The sequence below is a fragment of the Sciurus vulgaris genome (assembly GCF_902686455.1).
Source record: "Sciurus vulgaris genome assembly, chromosome: 5".
Taxonomy (NCBI): domain Eukaryota; kingdom Metazoa; phylum Chordata; class Mammalia; order Rodentia; family Sciuridae; genus Sciurus; species Sciurus vulgaris.
This window is the reverse complement of record NC_136465.1, coordinates 110,371,616-110,394,251: the sequence shown is the minus strand read 5'-3', so window position 1 is coordinate 110,394,251 and position 22,636 is coordinate 110,371,616. Positions and strand designations below refer to the sequence as shown.

The window sequence follows — 22,636 nt, the reverse complement described above, 5'->3', positions numbered from 1 at the left end:
GGACTAGGAAAGGACTGTTTACTGAACTAACCATCTTTATTATTTCTGTTTTTGATTAGTTTGTCTTCTCTGAAATCTAAGAGGTGCTTGTAGATTGGATTTTTCTAAATCCAGGTTATACTTTGAGTGTGCACAAATGATATTTAACAATTTAAGAAAGACATATCAATCCATTGTCAAAGAAAAATCTACCTGTTCTTAAACTCACAGTTTCAAAATAATTGTGGATTTTCTTCAGCTCTAAAATAGAACATGTTTTTTGAATATGCAGTTATGGCTTCCTAAACATTTATCTTCTAAATTTTCTTTGCATTGGGCTGTTTGGAAGTTTTCTGATTTACTTAGCAAACATTTATCGAGCCAGAATTCATCAGGTGTCCTGGTGTAGGCGTTATGGAAGATATTAAGTGTACGTATATTAAATATACAGTTGTTTTTAAGCAACTTGGAGTTTGGAGGAAAAGACAGGAAAGGAGACCATAATTATTAGAATACACTGTGATAACGATGTGAGGACTTATCCTATGGGAGTTCACAGTAGGAAAAACACTGGCACAGACTGAATCTGGGTAGGGGAATGCATGGAAAGCTACTTAAGGAGCTCAAACCCAACTGAAGTCTCACATAGTAGTATGCGTTAGTGAGGTGAAGAAACAGGTGATTGTCCTAGGACAGATTGGGAGTGGGATAGTTCATGGCTCTTCTGGAGGGGGCAGTGGCAGAGGGAAGGCCTGAGAATCAGGTCCCTGACTTTGTTCTCTGCGAATGAGTTTGACTTTAATCTGAAAAGTGGGGACCATGCAAGTCTTTTAAAATGGGAGAATGATACAGTCAGGCAAATGGGAAGTAAACTGGTAATGGGCATTTGCACACCTATTCTTTTTTTCACAATGTACAGTGAATTAAATTCAAGATGTTCTTTCCTTAGAAATTCTGATTTTACTCATGAATCTTGTTTTAAGGGTAAGATGGCATTCATTTAGGCCTTGGGGAGAATGTAATCAGGAATTTTTTTTTAAATATGAAAATTTTCAGACTCATAAAAGTACTGTAGTAAGTCCATGTAGGCAATATCCAGGTTCATTTTCTTTCTTTCTTTTTTTTTTTTTTTTACTGGAGATTGAATCTAGGGGCATTTTACCACTGAGCTATGTCCTTAGCCTTTCTAAATTTTGAGATAGGGTCTTGTTAATTTCTGAGTGGCCTTGAACTTGGGATATTCTTGCCTCAGTCTCCTGAGTCGCTGGGATTATAGGTGAGCACCATCATGCCCCGCCCCATCATCTAGTTTTTAACAGGCCATACCTTCATCATATTCGTTTTAGCTCCTCCTGCCTCCTGCCGAATTATTATATAGAAAATAACAGACATTGTGATATTTATCCCAAAGAAAAATCTATTTCATACATAATCACAATACCGTTATTACTTGTAATAAATTAATATTCATTAATGCCATTTTAATATATGGGAATGTTTGAAGGTTTTTTGTTCTCTCTCTGTGAGTGTTTAGCTCTTTTTAGCTCTTTGTTATAGAAATGAACCTAATTTGATTACTGGTTGCTTAGCTGAGTAGTATTTATGCAAAGTATCTTATGATAGGCTATCATGTACATAATAGATCTTGAGTTTTTTGTGGGTTGTTTTTCCTTAAGTGATACATACTATGGATAAGGTTAGTGAAGTTTTATGAGGAGACTAATGCCAGTTATAATCTTAGAACCTGTTATATTGAGGGTTGGAGAGGGGATGGCCTGCCAGCAGTGGTATTCTTTTGTCACATCTACTCATAGTTTACCATTGTGAATTCCACCTTTCCAGCAGACTTTCTTCTAACTTTCCCTTAATCTGGTACCTTCTCCCTCCTTACCAGATGGTTATAAGATTTAGTGAGAATGAAAAATGTGAAAAATAGTCTTTTTTCTCAAATACAGATTTAGGAGTTTATAATTGAAATTAGATATGTGTTTTTTAAATTAGAAACTCAGTTTTTGTGAAAATTTTCTGTAAGCTGCATGTTTTCCAGTTGGTAATTTTATTATGTTTGATAGATATGAAGAAGCTGAAAGAGACTGCACACAAGCTATTTTATTAGATGGCTCTTACTCTAAAGCTTTTGCCAGAAGAGGAACTGCAAGAACATTTTTGGGAAAGATAAATGAGGCTAAACAAGGTAAAACTTTATGTCACACGCTCATCCTGCTGAGACTCGCAAGGAAACAGGGATTTTTGTTGCTTTCCCATGGTTCAAAGATGCCAAACTTAGGAAAGGCTTGTTTTCTCCTACAGTTGTGCTTGTGAGTAGGTTTGAAGGGCTGCACCTTCCATAGGGCACCTGATTATTCTTTTCTTTATACTACTCTCTTGGCTAATTGCCAATTAGTATTATTGAAAAATTTGAATTGTAGATGGCAAGGAAAAGCAAGAAACAGGCAAGAATAAGGAAAAAGAGAATCAGTAGGTAGCGGGTGGAGGATAATGTGAAGGCTATAGTGATATTCCTTTTTATTTTATTTATTTATTTATTTGCAGTGCTGGGGGATTGAACCCAGGGTCTTGTGCTTGCAAAGCAAGTACACTACCAACTGAGTTATCTCCCCAGCCCTCCTTTTTATTTTTGATGCTTTTTTCACCTAATAATCTTGTCTCAGGTATTCATTTTGTATTCTTTTCAAAGAATCGACATGGTTCCTTTATATTTTGATTTTATTTATTTATACTCTTTATTTTTGGGATTTAATTTGCTGTTTTTCTAGCTTCTTGAGGTCAGTACTTTTGATTTTCAGCCTTCTTTTCCAATTTGTGCATTTTAATGACAGTTCCTCTCCAAATCTGGCTTTAGCTGCAACCCATGTGTGTGTGTGTGTTTTTTTCAATGTGGTAAAATACACATAAACTCAGATTTACTATTTTAACTATTTTAAGTGTATAGTTTGACATCAAATACATTTATAGTATTATGCAACTAACACCAGTGTCCATCTCTAGAACTTTATCACCCCATTCTAAACTTCTGTACACATTAAAGAGTAATTCTTCATTCTTCTCACGCCCTGTCCTTGGTCACCACTATTCTATTTTCTGGATCTATGAATTTAATTATATTAAATATCTGATAGTAGTGGAATCAGAATAGTGTGTGTCCTTTTTTATCTGGCTTAACTCATCTTCAGGGTTCATTCATTATATGTATTAAAATTTCATTCTTTTTTTAAAAAAGCTGAGTGATATTCCAGGGTAGGAAATTTTCTAATTCTGCCTTGTGTGGTAAGTTACTCTGTCATCTCTATCAGTGTAAGCTTTGGTAAATTTGTTGTTGTCTAGTCCTCACTTGTATTATCTGTAAAATGAAATTGGAGTGAAGGTTACATGAAAATTCATATAAAATAAATAGAGCAGCACATAGTAAATGTAAGTCCTAAAGTCAGCCATGATAAATGTTAGCTCACGTGTTTCTTAGTGTCCTGAGTAAAACTTCTTGAGACCAAAATGGGATTATTAACTAAGCGTCATGTCTTGAACTTCATTAAGTATTTTTATTACTTTGTTGTGTTTTTCTTTAATTCATTTTAGATTTTGAAACCGTGTTACTTCTGGAGCCTGGAAATAAGCAAGCAGTAACTGAACTTTCCAAAATTAAAAAGGTAAGGTATTTTTTTGACCTAAATATGGTCATGTTTTCTGAAACGTAAGCTTACTTGTTGGTTACATAATTAACTCAATTTTGATATTATGGTTACAAATTTATTTTAAAGGAATTAATTGAGAAAGGACACTGGGATGATGTCTTTCTTGATTCCACACAAAGACAAAATGTGGTAAAACCCACTGATAATCCACCTCATCTTGGATCAGTTGTAAGTAAAGCACTTTTTTTTTCTTGTTTAAATATCTGTGTTTTATTAATAGAATTAGAAGCAAACTATTGAATTAATAAATTTAAAAAAATGTTGAAAGCTTTTTCCTGAGTGTTTTTTTCAGAACCTTTTAAGAAATGCTTCTTAGGATTATTGGCATAATAAAATTAGGGAAAAGTCAACTGTTTAGCTTTCTAGAATAACTTAATTTAGTATTTTATTTAAATATTTCTACATAGTTTTCTTATGTAAAGGAATTTTAAACAGTTTTACATATTTTTTTCTTTTTGGTACTGGGATTGAATCCAGGGGTGCTTAATCACTGAGCCACATACCCAGCTCTTTTTTTTTTTTTAATTTATTTATTTTGATTCATTGTACACAAATGGGGTACAACTGTTGTTTCTCTGGTCCCAGCTCTTTTTTATGTTTTATTTAGAGACAGGGTCCCACTCAGTTGCTTAGGGCCTCGCCAGGTTGCAGAGGCTAGCCTTGAACTCGATCCACCCTTTTTGGCCTCCCTAGCCACTGGGATTACAGATGTTACAGGTGTGCGCCACTCACTGCACCTGTCCAGTTTTACGTTTTATAGCAATCAAATGTTTTTTATTTTTATTACTCTTTTTTTTTTTCCTGGGGTTGGGTTCTTATTATAATAGCTTGCACACTGTTTTGGGCATACTGTAGTTTATCATTAAGTCCAACAAGGCTAGTTTTTCCGTACAACATTGGAACAGAAAGAATAGCATGAATTTAGCAGGTCTGTGCTGAACCTCTAAAATTGAATTCATTTAAGGTAAATATGTTATATATATATGTGATGTGACACTGGTAATTTCTAACATTTACATAGTACTTGTAGTATATGTGTGTGTAAACTCAAACTTGTAAGATATAAAACATGTACAAAAAATACACAACACAAATTAAGACTTAAAGAATAATTATAAAGAGAACACACATGAAACCACCAGCCAGATCAGGAAATTGAAAGTTATCTTTCCTCAAAAACCTTACGATGTGCCCATTTCTGATAAAAATCCTTTCTCTGACCCTCAAAAGTAACTCTTGTGTCTTTGCTAGAAATAACAATTTTATAAGGAATTCAGAGCAGGTATTTTTATCCTTTCTATAAGGGACAAAAGTGAGACAAAGGAAGTTTGTTTTGCTATATTCATAGCTCAGATTGGAGCAGATAGTTGATTCCTTAATTTAATACTTTTCCAGTGTTGCTGCTGTGTTTCATGTGTTTTCAAGTGCCAGGCATAACTCTTGTTGCTTCCATGTATTCGTTTGCTCCTATTCTATTCTTGGTGATTAAATGTGATTTAAACTTTCACAACTTTTTTTTTTTTCTTTCTTTTTTGGTACTGGGTATTGAACTCAGAGTTCTTTACCACTGAGATACATCCCTAGTCCTTTTTATATTTTTTATTTTGAGACAAGAGTTTTGCTAAGTTGGGTGCTGAGGGTGGCCTCAAACTTGTGATCCTCCTGCCTCAGCTTCTTCCCAAGTTGTTGGGATTTACAGGTGTGTGCCACCATTCCTGGAAATTTATATCTTTATAAGACTTTTTTTTACAAAAATTTATAAAATTTTGCATGTTTACAAAAGTCCTTTGTTAGACATTTCTGTCCATGATTATAAAGATTTTGCCATATGGTATATCAAATATCAATATATGTAATGTCTCATGACCATTATACCCTATGTAATTTTTATAAATTTGTTGGGTTCTCCTCTCCTTGACTTTAAAAATCAGTTTATATTAATAATGGTGAAAATGCAGCATGAATTTATTTTGTGGCAGTATCTCAAAATCTTTATGAAATAAAAGATTTAGGAGTGAAGTATTTTATAAATAATCCAACACAAACAAAATTAGTATCCTACTGAGAAGGGAAATAATTGCTGTTTATTTTTATAATAGATCTCTATGATAAAAACATGAGCAATGATTATTTTAAAAAACAGATGGTAGAAGTTTGGTATAATGCCTTTGAGGCTTGATTTGAGGCCCACTTTATAAACTTTGAGATCTTGAGCAAACTATCTAACCCCTATTATTTTTAGTTTTTCTCCATAAATTTAGAGTAACTCAGATTAGTTTATATGAAAGGAAGTAATGTGGGGTGGTGGAGAGAAAGAGTGTGCATGCCTTGGGATGATTCAAGTGAGAAGATAGGCCAGGAGAATGTACATCAGGGCCTGGGAGTCTGGGAGTACTTTCTGCAAATCTCAGCAGGGACCTGCAGGGGCCTTTTGGGTAGTAGTAAATCAGAGTTTTTCCTGGTCCCTTAATCTACTAAATTATTTTATTTTGTTTTAGTTACTTAAAAAAAAAAAAAAAAAAATCTTTGTTTCTCCATGTCAAAAGTTCACCTTTCTCCCTGGACCCATTTTCTCTTTTTTGACTTTCAGTTCTTTATTTTCCCTTGAAATGGCCATAATATAGAGCTAAATAAAATATTGTACTTCTGAGCCATCGTTTTAAAAAAGGAGTGGATTGAGCCTTTCGTATATTCTTAAATTTTTTCTTTTTGTAGCAGTATCTTATGGTTTACTCCTATAACCAGCATACTCCACCTGGTACCCCCTACCCCCATCTTCAGTGGTCCTCAATGGCTCTCAATACCCATTGGTCTACATGGGGTAGAGACCATTAAGAAATGCATTAATTATAATCATGTTTATACATCTTTTGTCAATAAAGAATTTGACTTTAAATGGGACCACATTGACTTCTTACTGTTGGTTGTCAGAAATTATTGTTTATTTTATTTTTATGTAATCCAATTTTTTATTAGCACATTATAGTTATACATAGCAGTAGAATTTATTGTTATATATTCATACATTTTTAATACTAACATGTCAATTCTTGGTCAGTGTCTTGATAGAAAACTGATTGATAACAGTTCTCAGTAGAGAAAAGGCCTTATATTACTGTCCTTTAAAAACAGAATTGCTAACAGGATTGTGTTATAAATTTGCTTTTAGCTTTTTCATTTATGTACATTCATGTAGTAACACTGAGTTGTTACCATTAGCTCTTACCATGTTAATAGAATGTTTGGTTTTGACATTGAATTTAATTTGTATGTCAGAGTTTTTAATATTCATAATTTTTCTTTTATAATTCAACTATGCATTTGAAATGAACATTTATGAGTATGTTAAGGGAAGTTTTTCAGTCTTTAAAATCAGATTTGGAATATATACAAAGTAGAGAAAGTAAACCATTTCACTTATAGCTACAACTGTTTATCAATATTTGTCAATTTTAGAAGGAGCTTTTCTTACCTGTTTCATTTTTAAATACCCCTGGTGGTATAGTAGTAACTCCTTAATGTCTGATATGATGATGTAGTCAAGAATAGTGTTGTATTTTACTAAATATAAAAGAATACTGTAAGTATAAGAAGAAATTGAAACTATTCGATACTTCAAAGTAAATGTTGGATGCTATTTATTTTAAATTAGAAAACCATTATGGATAACTCTGATAAATTTTGTAAATATTATTTGACAAATCTACAATCTGGGGCTGGTTTAATTCATCTGCTACCTATTCAGAGAATGTACTTAGATTTGCATGTTATTCTGTTTTGTATACAATGTTATTGTCTTTCCTTGTTCTGCTTGCCTTCAGTTAAACCATGGTACTGCCCAGTGTTGTGGTCATGTATTGTCTGTGCTCTATTGTCTCAAGAATGAAGTCCAAACTCCTTGACATGGCACACAGGTCTCTGTATTAACTGTCCAGACAGCTTTGTCTGTACCATCTCTCCCTTGTGCCAGCTACACTGGACTGCTTCCCTGCCCTTGCAGCAGGCTTGCACTTGGCCATTCCCCTGTCCTTTTTCCTTCCGTGAAGGCTTCCATGATGCCACTGTTTACTTTCCTTCCTGAGTTCTCTTGGCATTTTATGTTTTCTCCTTTTGTGCACATCCCTTGCCTCGTAATTACTTATGTGTTCATGTCTTTCCCTTCCATTTAATCTTGTGTAGGATAGGTGCATAGCTTTTATTCTTTGTATTCTCAGAGTGTTAATTCCTAAGTCTGTCTAGCCACCAAATTGAATTTACTTATAACTGGGATTTTAGCTTTAAGAACACAGCAGCTTTTTTAACTTGTGACCTTAAAATGGGAAACCTTTAATGTGTTGATTTAAAGAATTGATTTTAATTGTTTTAGAAACCACTCAAGAAGGTTATTATTGAAGAAACTGGTAATTTGATACAGACTATTGATGTGCCAGATAGCACTACTGCTGCTGCTCCAGAGAGTAATCCTATTAATCTAGCAAATATAATAGCAGCCACAGGCACTGCCAGTAAGAAGAATTCAAGCCAAGATGACCTTTTGCCCCCAAGTGATACTCCAAGAGCAAAAGTATTGAAAATAGAAGAAATCAGTGATACTTCAACATTGCAGTGAGTAGAAATACTGTTATTTGATAATCATCTAGAATGAGAATAATTCCAGTAGAAAATTGATATTACTAAGAAGACTTCTGACCTATTACTACAATTTTTTGAACTGCTCAACTTTAGGTTCTAATAATATTTTTTATTTGTTTTTACTGTGAGAGAGATTTTGCTTAACAATAGTCGTTTATTCCTTTACTGGAGTTGGGTATTCAGAGATGATGTAGATATAAGAAAGTGCCCTAATTGAATTGATTTTCTTAATTTTCTTTTCTAGAACTTCAGTATACATATTTTACTATTTAATTCAATGAAAAAATTTAGTATTTTTTTAAAAAGCTCCATAAAAAATGAAGACAAAAATTGAGATACTCTCTTTTTTTTTTTTCATACCCATTAATATTGAAGACTATTGGGCACTCTTTAAATTTTGGAATTAAATTTTGAATTAAATAGTTCATATGAGTTTCCTGAATATGAAAATACAGAAGATACAGACTGATTAGATTTATTTTGGGTTATTGATGTGTCTTTTTTTTTTTTTTTTTTTTTGATACCAGGGATTGAACTGAGGGACACTTGACCAGTGAGCAACATCCCCAGTCCCATTTTGTATTTTATGTAGAGAAACTCATTGAGTTGCTTAGCACCTTGATTTTGCTGAGGCTGGCTTTGAACTTATGATCCTGCTGCCTCAGCCTCCCAAGCTGCTGGGATTACAGGTGTGCGCCACTGTGCCCTGCTTGATTTGTCTTACATATAATTTTATAAATAGTTTTACATTGCCATTTAGCAAACCTGTGAATTTTCAGTTTTTTGCTTTATTTTGAACTTTGAATGTTCATGGTAATTTTACTTGAAGAGGTAATATGGATTGTGGCAACATAGTAAATGTCTAGCTTTTGTAAAACAAAAAAAAGGAAGGAGCATTTTTCTTCTTGGAAATACTTTGTAACTGATAATTCATATTTATGAAAGGCTGAGTTGTAAGTGTGTGTGACAGTCTTGTAGAAGAGATGGTGTTCTCAGGGGGTGACCAAGCTAGTCACCTAACAGATGAGAATAGTCATTGTGTAGCCAATGAGAGTAGTCATTGTGTAGCCAGAATATGAAAATTTGCAAGGGCATAGTCTATTTTGTCAAAACTATATATATTGTTAGTCAAAAGAATTTAATACCTGTAGAATACAAATAGATAATACATTAGAAATGTAAAAATCTCTAGTGCAGTTTTCTCTATTGAGCTCTATTTGTGATTCATTTTTAATTGTTTGACTAAAATATTTCAGACCTCAAGTCAGTTTGAAACAGGACATTAGCCAGTCTTTGAGTGAGAAGATTTCTACAAAGGGAGAGCAAGTACCTGCTCAGTTTGTCACATCTGCTCTGCCTCCAATTCCTGCCAACTCATTCCAGCTTGAATCTGATTTCAGACAACTGAAAAGTTCTCCAGATATGTTGTATCAGTATTTAAAGGTAAGAGAGAGGAAGCTAGTAGTTCTCCTGGAAGTAAAAGATCAAAGAACTTTTATTACTAAATAATAATAGTGTGATGTTTGTTTTTTTATTTGATGTAATTTTAAAAAATGCTTTTTTTCCTTGATGGATACATATTATCAGCCTTGCCAGAACATTTTAAAATATTTGTAACCAGGGAACCTTGGTTTTCTCCTTTGGAAATAGATTCTGTGTTAAATTCTGGTTTCTAAAATAACTCAGTGTAATTATAATTTCATTTCTCATATAGCTTAAGCTTAATCTTTCGTCCTTTAAGCTGAAATACTTTGAGTGACTTCTGTTTGCCAAGTAATTCACAATATTTAGACAATTATTTTCCTGAAAATAAATGAGCTTTTATTTGTTTCAAGGTAAAGAATTGAATCATAAGAACTTTAATAATAGATTAGACTAGAACTTAAAAATAATAGAACTGAATGATAGATTTGCATAGTGTTTTTCAAGTACAGTGATAGCTAACTCCCTTGGAATTAGGTAATAAACTGTCATTTCAAATGTGTTACCTCATTTAATTCTCCTTTTAAAAATTTTTAGTTCTGGTTCTTGCTCGTTGAGAGTACAGATGTTTCGTGTAGAGTGGCGTCTGTATCTTCTGTGCATGTGATTTCTTTTTTTTTTCCTGGCTAGAACAGAGAGATTATCTTGGAATTCCTGTTATTGTTCTCTCAGAATTGCATTTAAATGTTCATTGGATATTAATGCATTATAATTATTCTTACTACTTTTATTTAAACAGTATATGAATAATTTGTGAAAAGTGAATGTTGCCACAATTTAATTTTCTAACTCTTTTTCCCAAGCAAATTGAACCATCCTTGTATCCTAAGTTGTTTCAGAAGAATCTAGATCCAGATGTATTTAACCAAATTATTAAAATTCTGCATGACTTTTACATTGAGTAAGTTGAATATTTCAATTATGCTCTCATTGTAATACTGTGATGATTTGGAAAAGTCATTCTTTGACATTAACATTTTGTACATAGCAAAATAAACTTTCTAGTAAATTTTAACATGACAAATGATAGAGAGATGACAAGTGTAGACAAAAGGGTGAAAGCTTAAGTGGGAGGAAAATGGAATTAATTTTTGTTTTGTAGAGAAGTAGAATGTGAGAATGACCAGCATTAGAGTAATGGTTTCTGTGTGCAAAGCTCTCATGAAAGAATAGTATAATGTTTTCAGCTGATTTAAAAAATGTCATTATTTGGGAACTTAAAATATAAACAGTATCCAGGGAAAATATAAAATTGACAATCTTACTTGTGTATAATTAGAAATATTGTGTTATTAAACAGAATTAAATGAGTTACTTTTAACTGATTATTGGTTTTTATTTTTTGGATTATTTCAGGAAAGAAAAGCCATCACTCATCTTTGAAATCTTACAAAGACTTTCTGAACTAAAAAGGTTTGATATGGCAGTAATGTTTATGTCAGAACCTGAGAAAAAGAGTAAGTTCTAAAAAACTTTTCTGTTTCTATTTATTCTTATATGTTTCTTTATTGTTCAACAAATGACAACAGACATTTATTATGTATAAGGTGTATGTAATTACATATAAGTTAATTATAATTACATTGTTAGTAATTGAAATACAATTGAATTAAGTACAATTAAAATTATATTTGTTAATCCTGACAGTATTAGCAAGTGTAGGTGTTATTACTGTTCTCTCTGCTGGTTTTTTTTTTGTTTTGTTTTGTTTTTTGGTACCAGAGATTGAACCCAGGGATGATTAGCCACTGAACCACATCTCCAGCCCTTTTTATTTTTTATTTTGAGATAGGGGCCTTGCTAAGTAACTTAGGCCCTTGCTAAATTGCTGAGGCTGGCCTGAACTTGTGATCCTCATGCCTCAGCCTCCCAAGTTTCTGGGATTACAGACATGAACTACCATGCCTGATCTATTCATCTTTTATAGAGGAGGAAACTGTGTCATAGAGAGGTTAAGGAATTTGACCAAGATCACGTAGTTAAAGATACACCCAGGATTTGAACCCTGGCCATCCTGTTCTGTAGTCTGGGCTCTTCTTGGAAATGTGGTATATGGCATAGTAGTTGAATTCTTGCCATCATGGAGCATGTATCTGTTGGGCCAGGCAGGGGCTGTTTAATCCATTTTGAGGGAGGTAATTAATTTTTTTGAGTTTGTTTGACTTCAGCTGAATTCTCAAAGAAGTTCAGGAGTCAGTTATATGAAGGAGTTGGGAAGAGAGTTTTGGACTGAGGGAATAATGGGTGCTAGAAGTTCTGCACAGGAAGAGCAAAGTTTAGAGAATTAAAAGTGCAGTGTGACTGGATTATAGATTTGGGGGAGTGGGTAAAGAGTGGCAGGTAATGAGTTTGAAGAATTGTGTCCCTTATATATTTTCATATCTTTTATTTATTTTCATGTCAGTCTTTAGCATAAAGGGTTTTGGAAACCCTAATTAAAGTAAAATTAAACTGTGTGAAAACTTCATTTACTTAGAGTTTTGGAATGTATTCTGGTTTCAGAGAAAGGAGAAAAATCATACAAATACAGGAGTATCAGTTTTTGGTTTTAAAAATTAGCAAAAGCTAAGTGTATCATTTTCAGAACCTCCTGTATCTAATATAGTTGACTCCTTATTCTTTGTTTCTAGAAATGACTGGATGATTCTTAATAAGAAAAATACTCTCGTACTTTGGGAAGTAGACATGTAATTTAGAGATTTAAAGAAAACAGAATTTAATCCCAAAGCTTCTGCTTTATTTTTAGTTAGCCAAAAACATTCCCTGAAATCTCTGATATGTCACTAATATTGCTGTTCTGACCTTATCACTCTGCCCCCAACTATCTTGCTTTACATTTTTTAATATGCTAAACTGCCAAACTTATTTTAACCTCAGGAACTCTATATTTGACTGTTCCCTCAGCCTAGAATTTATACCTTCCCACATATCTTCACCTTGGTGCTTCCTGGCTTCTTTCAGTTTCACCTCACACTTTCTTCACCAACTGGTTAAAATGACTGCCTACCTCCCATCATTGGCCCTCACTGTTTTCTAACCCTGCTTGATTTTTCTTCCTAACACATAACTGAGAGTGTTTCATGGAAATGCTTATTATTTCTCCTTCCCTAACAGAATAAAAGCTCCATGAGAGCAGGAACTTTGTTTACCTTGGTCAGTGGGCCTGAGTGCTAGTACATAATAACTTCTCACTATAAAGTGTGTTTAATGGATTTCTTGTCTGTCTAATGTGATAGTATGTTCAGGGTGTACTCAGAGAATGCAAGCTGGTTCTGTAGATTGACCTACCAACTGTATCATAGTTGGGTCACAACTTTCTGCTAAGTTAAATATGGGAAGCATTTGGAATGGTTCTGGCATGTAATAATTAAGCATTCAGTAAAGATAGCTGTTGTTATCTACATTTATATTGCCATTTTCATTAATAATGGCAATAGTTCTCTAATTTAATATTGAGAAACATAAACTATGTTTTCCAAAGTCGAGTGTGGACCACTCAGGTAAGAATGATGATTTCATGATTCACAGACAAACCTTTTTAACCTTGTATTTATGTATTTTATTATTTAATCTAAAAATGTATTACTAGTCCATCAAATGTGATTTCATAGATTTTCGCTAATTTTCAATTTATATTAGTGCTATAAAATTTTAAAATAAAATGCCCTGAATTTGGAAAAAAAATTAAGTAAATAAAAGTGTATTTGTTAGAGCAAAAACTTTTTAGGCTAGTACAGAATAAATTAAGTTTATTCTGTAAGGTTAATGTCATTTAAGGATGTAGGGGAAATTATGTACTGCTAGAGCAAATATTTTGGAAAGAAACATTGAATTATTGTACTTTTTCATTCTCAGGTTGGTTTTTTAAATATATGAATTGGAATTTATAAATAAGTCTAATTATTGCTTTTAAAATATAAAAAAATTATGTGACAAATCAGATTACTCCTTTTAGTTCACATTTTGCTTAAAATTAAAGCAAATTAAAACATTTTTTAAAGTTTTTAAAAAATGAGATTAAAATGGAGTTTCTTTTTTTCTCTTTCAGTTGCACATATATTGTTCAATCACATAGACAAGTCAGGATTGAAAGATAATTCTGTTGAAGAACTCAAAAAAAGATATGGTGGTTGACATCTATTTTTACTAAAATTGTTGTTTTTGACTTCCACATGTAAATTTTTTTCTACTGAAAATAAAGTGTTTTGGTTTTTAAGAAAATAAAATCATATAGGAAAGAACTCATTTTGGACATAAATTAATTAGTTTAAAGTGAATTGTGGTCTAACCAGTGAGAAGTGTATTCTGGTAAACTATTTGTAAGTCTTTCTGAAAATAAAAATATAAATAATGACATTTATTTGTAAGCATCATTATTTTGTTAATAAATCATTTTAACTGTTTAGATACATTATTTAGTGCTCATAAATGTTACATTTTTATATTTTCATGAGTTTTTGTAATTGTGACAAAGCTGCTTTATTAGTATGTGAATAAAAGTTACCTTTATATACAGGGAATTGGGTAGATAACGAGATTTTCTTTTTTTGGTCTAAATTAAATAATTGCTTCATCCACAGGTGGAAATCAAGCCAGGTTTCTCAGCTTCTCTGAAGGTCTTTATCCTGTTTACCTCTCCAAATCCTATTTTATGATGCTTGTAGCTTATAGCCTTTCAAATCACAATTCAGCTATCACTTTAGAATCATCTGGTTGCGCATAGAGCAGTAACTGATCATGAGTCCTTGAACAAGTCCTGCACATTCTGTAACCCTGATCCTGTTGGCCAAACCTTTTGCTTGTGAGGTGCTGGGTTTGGGTTTTTTTTTTTTTTTCTTTGGTGCCAGGGATTGAACCCAGGGTCACTTAACCACAGAGCCACATCCCTAGCCCTTTTCTTATATTTTATTAGGGACAGGGTCTGGCTGAGTTGCTTAGGGCCTTGCTAAGTTGTTGAGGCTGGCTTTGAACTCGTAGTCCTCCTGCCACAGTCTCTTGAGTCACTGGGATTACAGGCGTGCACCATTGTGCCCGACTTGGGTTCAAGTCTTGACTTTGATGTTGGAAGTTTAAGGTTTGGGGGAGTTACTTGACAGCTGTAAGCCTCTTATTTCTTACAAGGCATCATGTGAGTGTTAAATTGGAGAAGAGCTTAGGAAAGTTCCTGGGTCCAGTAGCAGCTAGCAAGTATTAAGACTTTCTGTGGTCTTATTTAGGGAGAGATGCTTTTGCCTTACATAATCCTCACAGTAACCCTACCTGGTAGGTTGTTTCTACTTCCATTTTACAGGTAGCAAACAAAGTCAAGAGAAGCAATCTAATCCCTCAAGGTCATGTAAACTGTAAGTGATATAACCAGGATTTAAACTGAGGCCTTCCTTTCACCTGAGGTGATGGTGTAACCATGGAGGAGGAGACATCTAGGCTCAGAGATGAAGGATTAGAAAGAATAATCCAGGTGACCAAGCAGAAATCATGGTCTTGGTAGAGAGAACAGCCTAGAATGGAAGAGCATGAGAACAGGGCACATCAAAGGATTTGTAGGTAGGAGGGTGTCTGGGGCTTGGCAGTGGGGAGATGGGTGAGGAGGTCGGAGCCAGATCAGGAAGGATTTTCTTAAAGTGACAAAAGAGGTCCGTTTTCTGAAAGTGTTGGGGAATCATGGGCTTCATTTTACAAATGAGGAAATTTAAGTATATATGGGTTATATAATTTGCCCCATTGTCACCTTTTTAACAAGCAATAGAGCAAAGATATTGTACCAGTTAGTCTGATTTCAGAGTCTGCATACCCAGTGACTGTTTTATACTGTATTCTCTCCTTGGAGGTATGGAGAAGGCAGGATGGGTTAAATATGTTTAAGGAGGGAAAGTCAGGATTGGTATTTATTCATTTGTCACTCAGTCATTCTTGAGTGTGTATAATGTGCCCATTGAGGGACTAAGCCCTGGAGAAAACAGTTTTGCTCTCCAGTAACTCCCAGTGCAGTGGGGAGTCAGATGAGCAATTGTAGAACGGTGTCATGAGTGCCCTGAAAAGGCTTGGAGAGGGTGCTCATGGAGCACGGAAGGTCAACTCAGTCAGACCGGATGGGGCAGGGAAGGAGGGGGCAGCAGTTGACGTGAGACTGGAGATGGATGATCCAGGAGCACAATGGGAAGGAGCCTGTCCAGGCACAGGTAAAGCTCATGTGGCATAGTTAAGGGCTCCTTGACTGGCTGTAGTGGTTGTGGGCAGTACACACACGGTGGAGGTTTATGTGTGGAATAGTTTGAGTTGACTGGCCACGTTCTCCTTCCTTTTGCTTTTCATTTATTTATTTTTCTTGTGTGCACATCCTGACTATATAATCAAAGTTTAAGTTTCTTGAGGGTTGTGAAGTTGTTTTATAGGCTATTAGTGTAAACATTGGCCTTGGCCACAACAGAGGTTCAGCTAGGTTTATTGATTAACCTGTTTAGATTACCACCATTTTCTGTAGATTAGATTGCAATTAGTGGGTGTCTTCTCCCATTGTGGGTATTTTATATTGGATCTTTAACTCAAATTCTCTAGAGAGTTTTACCCCTTACAAGTTTTTCAGTGTAATCACTTAAAAAGGAAAGATGAAGCTTTACATGGTATTGATTATCTTGACTGACTTGATGATATTTTGTTGAATAATTTGGGGTAGTAGAAAGGCTTAGCCAAAAATCATTTTAACATGATTGTTTTATTAAGTTTGAAACTTTAATTCCCCCCAACCCTGAACCATAAGAATGAATAATCTCACTTCAGCTTAGTCCCAACAGCAACCCATCTAGCTTTAAGACTTTTAACAAGGCAGGTGATACCTTTTAATTTCACAGAGCAGTCCAAATGCTGTCCTCATTTTAACCTGGTAGCAGCAGGTTAAAATACCCCTCCTCTCTGAAAAAGGCTGTGTCTAACATTGGAACAGCTGAAGTGTCTGGAAATCTGATGCTGATGCTAACCGTGGAGTTTAAAATTAACAAAAAAGTCTCTAGATAATTTTATTTAATAAATGTTCATATCTGTCTGCCTGCCATTTTGTCTCCCCAAAGTTCATATGTTGAAAAGTAATCACCACTGTGATGGTATTAGAGGTGGGGCCTATTTTGATTAGGTCATGAGGGCTCAAGATTTGGACACTCACCCAAGAGCTGCCCTGCCCTACTGTGTTATGTGAGGTTATAAACAAGATAAGCTGTCACCAGACACCTAATCTGCCTTGATCTTGGACTTCCCATTCTCCAGAACTGAGAAATAAATTTCTGTTGTTTATAAAGCTACCTAGTTCATGATATTTTGTTATAGCATCCTGATCAGATTAAAGCTTTAGTATATCCTTATTTTGTAGTAGGCCAAACAATAAAGGCAAGATTAGTGTGGGTGGGCAGCTTTGGAGGAGGCCATGGTTAGTACTGAGGGGACCTCCCAAGGGCTGGCCTTTTGGTTTCACTGGGGTCTTCTTTTACACTGAAATCCAGGAATGTGTCTAGGAAGTGTATTTAAAATGACAGTGTTTCTTCAGTTTATTTAACTTCTGTGATCATAACATGCCAGTCAAACATATTAGAGGTAGGACACAGTTCTTGGAGCGGACACAATCAGTCCTGTGCTTGGAGAGTGACTTGCACTGGGCTGATCACTGCAGAGGAGCCAGATGGTGATTAATGAAAGACTTAATGGAGGGATTTGAAAGATGATCCTGAAGCTGGCCATTAGGGTAGAAGACTGGTGATGGCTTGGAAGAGGTGGGGTGTGAGCAGGCCTATCAGTATAGGTAGGATCTGGGTAGGTGGAGGAAAGTAAGGCTTCTCTATCAAGTGATCCATCTTAACTGCCGGGAGGTACTGGTGGGTGGCAAAATGGTGGGGTGGAAATTACTGTGACACATACAAGGCCCAGAGCTATTTGCCCTGGAGACATCTTGGGGAGGAGAACTGTAGTTGTCATTTAGTTTGTCTCCTGGAGGATCTTATATTTTGTATGAGGACATTTTAGTATTTAAATGTTTTGCTTTTGACATATCAACCCGAAAAGCTGGGGGGGAAATGGGAGCAGACACTTTTGGAATTGACATAGATAAAACTAAATATTCAGGCCTCATTAGATTTCTTTGCATTTACTCTTTCTTTAGAGGATAGTGTAAATGAGGAACATATAACTGAGTTCCAGGGGTTTTGTTAAAATACTTGTGGTTTGCTCTACTGACTGACATTTTAAGTTATCCCAGCCACTGAATATATTAGTAATGACCCTGAGGCTGATGGTGGGGGAAAATGTCCTTTTATAAAACCCTTGGGTAAAGCAGATGGAATCAGGGAAAAAAACGAACAGATTAGGGTAGGGCCAAATAAGAAATTGAAAAGCATGACAAATGTCATCATTTCAAAGTTTCTCAGCTGCTAAGAAGTTACTGAAATATATTAAATACTTTTCCAGCCCCTGGCCAAGTTCTCTTTTGGTAAGGAGTCTTGCTGCAGTCCTTTTCCTCCCTCAGGATGGAGACCAGTTTGCACAGGGCAGTCTCCAGTAGGCACTCTAGACGTACATGTACGCTGAGTAAGAGGTAAGTACAGTGTGATTACCTCAGTCACGGCAGTGATTTGAACTTGACCATAAGGCAAAAGTAATTCTGAGTTTGATTTTAAGAAAAGAAAACTGAAAAAATAGTCATTCTCAGCCTTAAAGAAGAATGTAATGATGGCATTTGCAGGTAAATGGATGGAGATGGAGGATATCATGCTAAGTGAAGTAAGTGAATCCCAAAAAACCAAAGACTGAATGTTTTCTCTGATATGTGGATGTTAATTCACAATAAGCAGGGGTGCAGGGGGCTAGGGAAAAACAGAGGTACTTTAGGCAGAGGGGAGTGAAGGGAGGGGGAGTGAGGCAGTAAGAAAGATGGTAGAATGAATTGGATATTATTACCCTATGTACATATGTGATTACACAACTGGTGTGATCCTACATCATGTACAACCAGAAGAATTCTCCTGTCATGTATGACTAATTAGAACAAATAAATACCATTTGTGGACAGTAAAGATTTTAAAAAAAGCCATTCTGTAGCTAGAGTGGTGGAAATACATGAGGGCAGATGGCTGAGTCATTCCATCAATCATGCACTAGAATAGATTTTGCAATATCACTGAGAATACATTTGAAACTGTCCCAAAGAATCAGGGACATAGTAGAAGAGTTTTGTTGCAATAATATCCTCTGTGCTGTATTGATACTTTGACTCAGTGTATTTTATTTGTCCCTTGCAGCCATCTAGTGAGATATTTAGTGCAGTTGTTACTTGGACCCAGAGAGACTTAAGTTACTTGCCAGAAGACACGTGAAAGTGACATAACTCAGAACTCTGAGGGTTTCAGAAACCTCTGTTAGGTCTCCCTATGAAAATTGTGGACTTTATTCTGTCACCATTTTAGTACCTCAGACCATTGGAGTGTGGATTCAGGGGTGCTGTGGAGTGAATGTATCCTCCCAGATTGTTGTGTTGAAACCTAAGTCCCAGTGTGATGGATTTGCATGTGGTGCCTTTGGAAGGTAATCAGGCTATGTAGAGCCCTCATAAAGTTAGTGCCACTGTGAGAAGAGTCAGGAGAGCTTTCTCTCTCCCTCTCATTATCTTTACTCTCGACCATGTGAGAAGATGGCCATCTTCAAGAAGAGAGCCCTCATCAGACACTGAATCTGCTGGTGTCCTTATCTTGGACTTCGCAGTGTCCCGAACTGAGAGAAATAAATGTTTGTTTTAAAAGTCACCCAGTCTTTTTTTTTTTTTAATGCAATTTCATCTAAGACAAAGAATATGGGAAGCATTAGTCCTTTTCCCAGTACTTTAGCACATGAGCCCTAGCGGTTAAAATATACCAGATTGAACTTTGAAGAGGAAGAGTTGTCACAAAAATGCAGTTAAGGGTGTTTTTAGGACCAGGGAGGTGTGTGTATAGTGGCAGTGGCTAAGCGTCTGTCTGACACTCAGGTCTGTTCTAAATACCAGCACCCAGACACCAGTTTCTCCTCTACTTCCTTTCCTTTCAGCTTCCAACATCAGCAAATTGTTTTGATGTTTACTTTATGGGATCCATTTAAGTAATAAAACATGGTGAGTTTGGTATTCACTCTCACTGGGCTTATTTAATATGCATTTCTTTAACAGATCACAGTCCTGGTAGCTCTGAATTATGGAGAGGTATATTTGCAATGGCAAAAAGGCAAGTTAAGACAAGATGTCATAATTTTGTGGCCATTGGTTTTGATTTCCATACTCAATCCTATCCTTTCTACTCTTTTGAACCAACCCTTCTGTGAGTGTTGAACATCCTTGGATTCTTTGTGAGTAGTTATTATTGGTGAGACAGGTATTAACATTTTAGGATGGTGAGGACCAAAACCAAGGACATCCACAATTGTGCCCAACAATATGTAGCAATGACAGAGGTGTCAATCCGTTTTCCAGCCCAAGTTGCCATTGACCTTATTTTACCCTTAACAGCTTATACGGTTCAAGACCCAGGGCAGTATTACCACTAGAGTCTGGCAGTGTGGAAGCTCTGCTTGACTGTAGACTTGATCGTGTTCTCAACTCTGGCTCTAGATTAGCCACCTTGGCCAGATACATTTCCCTGCTTGTTGCTGGAATACTTGAAGAACCTATCCTAGACTTCTTAGACAAACATTTTAAAATTAACCCAGGCATTACTGTAATTCAAAAATGGCAGCATATGAGCTAATTTTGCATTAGCAGAGATGATTTATTTGATCCAATTCTTTCACCCTCATGCTTTGGAAAGTAGGATCCTGAAGGAGTCTAAAGACAGCCTTGGGAGACCAAAGCCAAAGAAGGATTTGAGGCAGTACAGAAGTAAAAAGGGTATTTAACTGGGGAAATGGAGAAGGAGAAGAGAAAGGGAGACAAGTTTTCTACCTCCTGAGTTTTGCCTGAGTCAGACTAGAGAGCTTAGGGCCTCAGGCTGAGATGTTGATCCTTCAGACCTGAGGCTAGTCTTCATGGAGAACAGGGGAACCTCTGCAGAGACTATAGGCTGGAGGGGAGAGAAGAAGAGAGGAAAGAGAGAAAAGGGACGGGAGGTGTTGGGAGGGAGGGGTTTTCACTTCATCTAACCTAGGCCTGTTGGCTAGGAAGTCTGGTCTTGAGGCAGAGTGAAAAGTAGCAGCCAGTGAACCAGGGGCAGCAGTGCCTAGCTCTAACATTCTTCTATGTCCCACAGTGACTGGATGGCATCCCCAAGTGTTGGGTAAAACCTTGTTCAACTCGGCCTTCTTGTCTCAGTTGTGCTGGAGAGGTGAGAGGGGTCAGGCGAGGCCCATACCCATGCCTGGTCAGCTTAATTAGCTGTAGATTACCTGAATTCAGGATTAAAACTTTCATCACCATTGTAATCGACATTGATTAACTACCTCACCCTTGATATGCAAAGTCATAAGTACAACGAAGAGTCAATTTCATGTCTAATTCCTCTTCATAAATCTGGCACTGCTGTTTACTTAGCTTGGAGCTGGAGACTTTTTTAAGGGCTGCATTATTAGCTTTGGTCCAGGAGATGGCACTGTGCTTTTCATTTTGGGACTGCTGTGAATTTTCACACTGCTGACTCCCATAAGCTGCTATATAGAATAAGGGGTGCATTATGAATTTCATGATGTAATGTGTTCATTGGCCCACTATATCAAAACATTAACAAAAATCAAATTTGAATTATAGTAAGGTGGTTGCATAAGTTCATAAAGTTACTTATTTTTATCAAATAGTGAATGCGATATGATACTGGATATTCAGGAGGTAAAACAGAAATATAAAAAGCCATCATCACTTAAAATCTATATGTGGACTTGAAGGACTAATAAAAATGAAACAAAAGAGAAGTATGTGTCAAATGAATCAGGAGTTAGGAGAAAAGAGTGATTACTGTGGTCTGACATCAGCAAGATTTCTGAGCTGCAGGTGGCATTTAAGAGGATGGGTAGGGACTCCTTCACAGAAGATGGTGAACTAAGGGTATTCATTTTTCTCTTCTCTCCTTGGATCCTAGTAAAATAATAGCAAACAATCACAAAAGGATAAATCAAACAGCAAAAAGAGAATAGAGCATTAGGAAATGAGACAGTGGTGAGCTTTGAAAAGAGATGAGGGAATTATAGAAAGGATTTTTTATGAAAGAGCATAATACTGGTGTTATGGGGTGAATTCTCTGCTGATTCATATGTTGAGGTCCTCACCCCCAGAACTTCAGAATGTGATTTTATTTGTAGACGGAGTCTTCAAAATAGTAATGAAGTTAAAATGAGGTCGTTGGGGGGTGAACCCTAGCATGATTATTGTCGTTGAAAGGAGACTAGGACACACATGTTCAGAGGGAAGGCCATGTTAAGACACAGACAGAAAGCAGAAATCTGTAAACTGAGGAGATAAGTGTTGAGAAGAAATTGCTTATACCTTGATCTCAGATGATGATGACAACTCCTCCTCTCCCTCCTCCTCCTCTCCTTCTTCCTCCTCCCTCTTTCCTTTTTTCTTCTTTTTTTGGTACCAGGGATTGAACCCAGGGACACTCAACCACTAAGCCACATCCCCAGCCCTTTTTAAATTTTATTTTGAGACAGGGCCTCACTAAGTTGCCGAGGCTGGCTTTGAACTTGAGATCTTCCTGCCTCGGCCTCCTGAGTTGCTGGGATTTCAGGTGTGCACCACTCTGCCCGGCAATCTCAGACTTCTAACTTCCAGAATTGTGAGAAAATAAGTGTCTGTACTTTAGGCCAACCCATCTGTGGTACTTCATTATAGCAGCCTTAGC

The 22,636-nt window shown here is 35.9% G+C and overlaps 1 protein-coding gene across 3 annotated transcripts in view; it reads left to right on the top strand.

Moving 5' to 3' along the window:
* The window catches only part of RPAP3 (RNA polymerase II associated protein 3), a 37,157-nt gene extending 22,998 nt beyond the window's left edge, over positions 1-14,159 (top strand). For all 3 annotated transcript variants that reach the window (XM_079139580.1, XM_079139582.1, XM_079139581.1), the window contains 8 exons: positions 2,052-2,173; positions 3,574-3,644; positions 3,756-3,857; positions 8,056-8,294; positions 9,578-9,764; positions 10,607-10,704; positions 11,160-11,260; positions 13,852-14,159. In XM_079139580.1, coding sequence (XP_078995706.1) covers positions 2,052-2,173; positions 3,574-3,644; positions 3,756-3,857; positions 8,056-8,294; positions 9,578-9,764; positions 10,607-10,704; positions 11,160-11,260; positions 13,852-13,937 — 1,006 coding nt within the window. In that variant the 3' untranslated portion in view covers positions 13,938-14,159. The remainder of the gene's footprint in view (positions 1-2,051; positions 2,174-3,573; positions 3,645-3,755; positions 3,858-8,055; positions 8,295-9,577; positions 9,765-10,606; positions 10,705-11,159; positions 11,261-13,851) is intronic.
* The last annotated feature ends 8,477 nt before the right edge of the window (positions 14,160-22,636 follow it).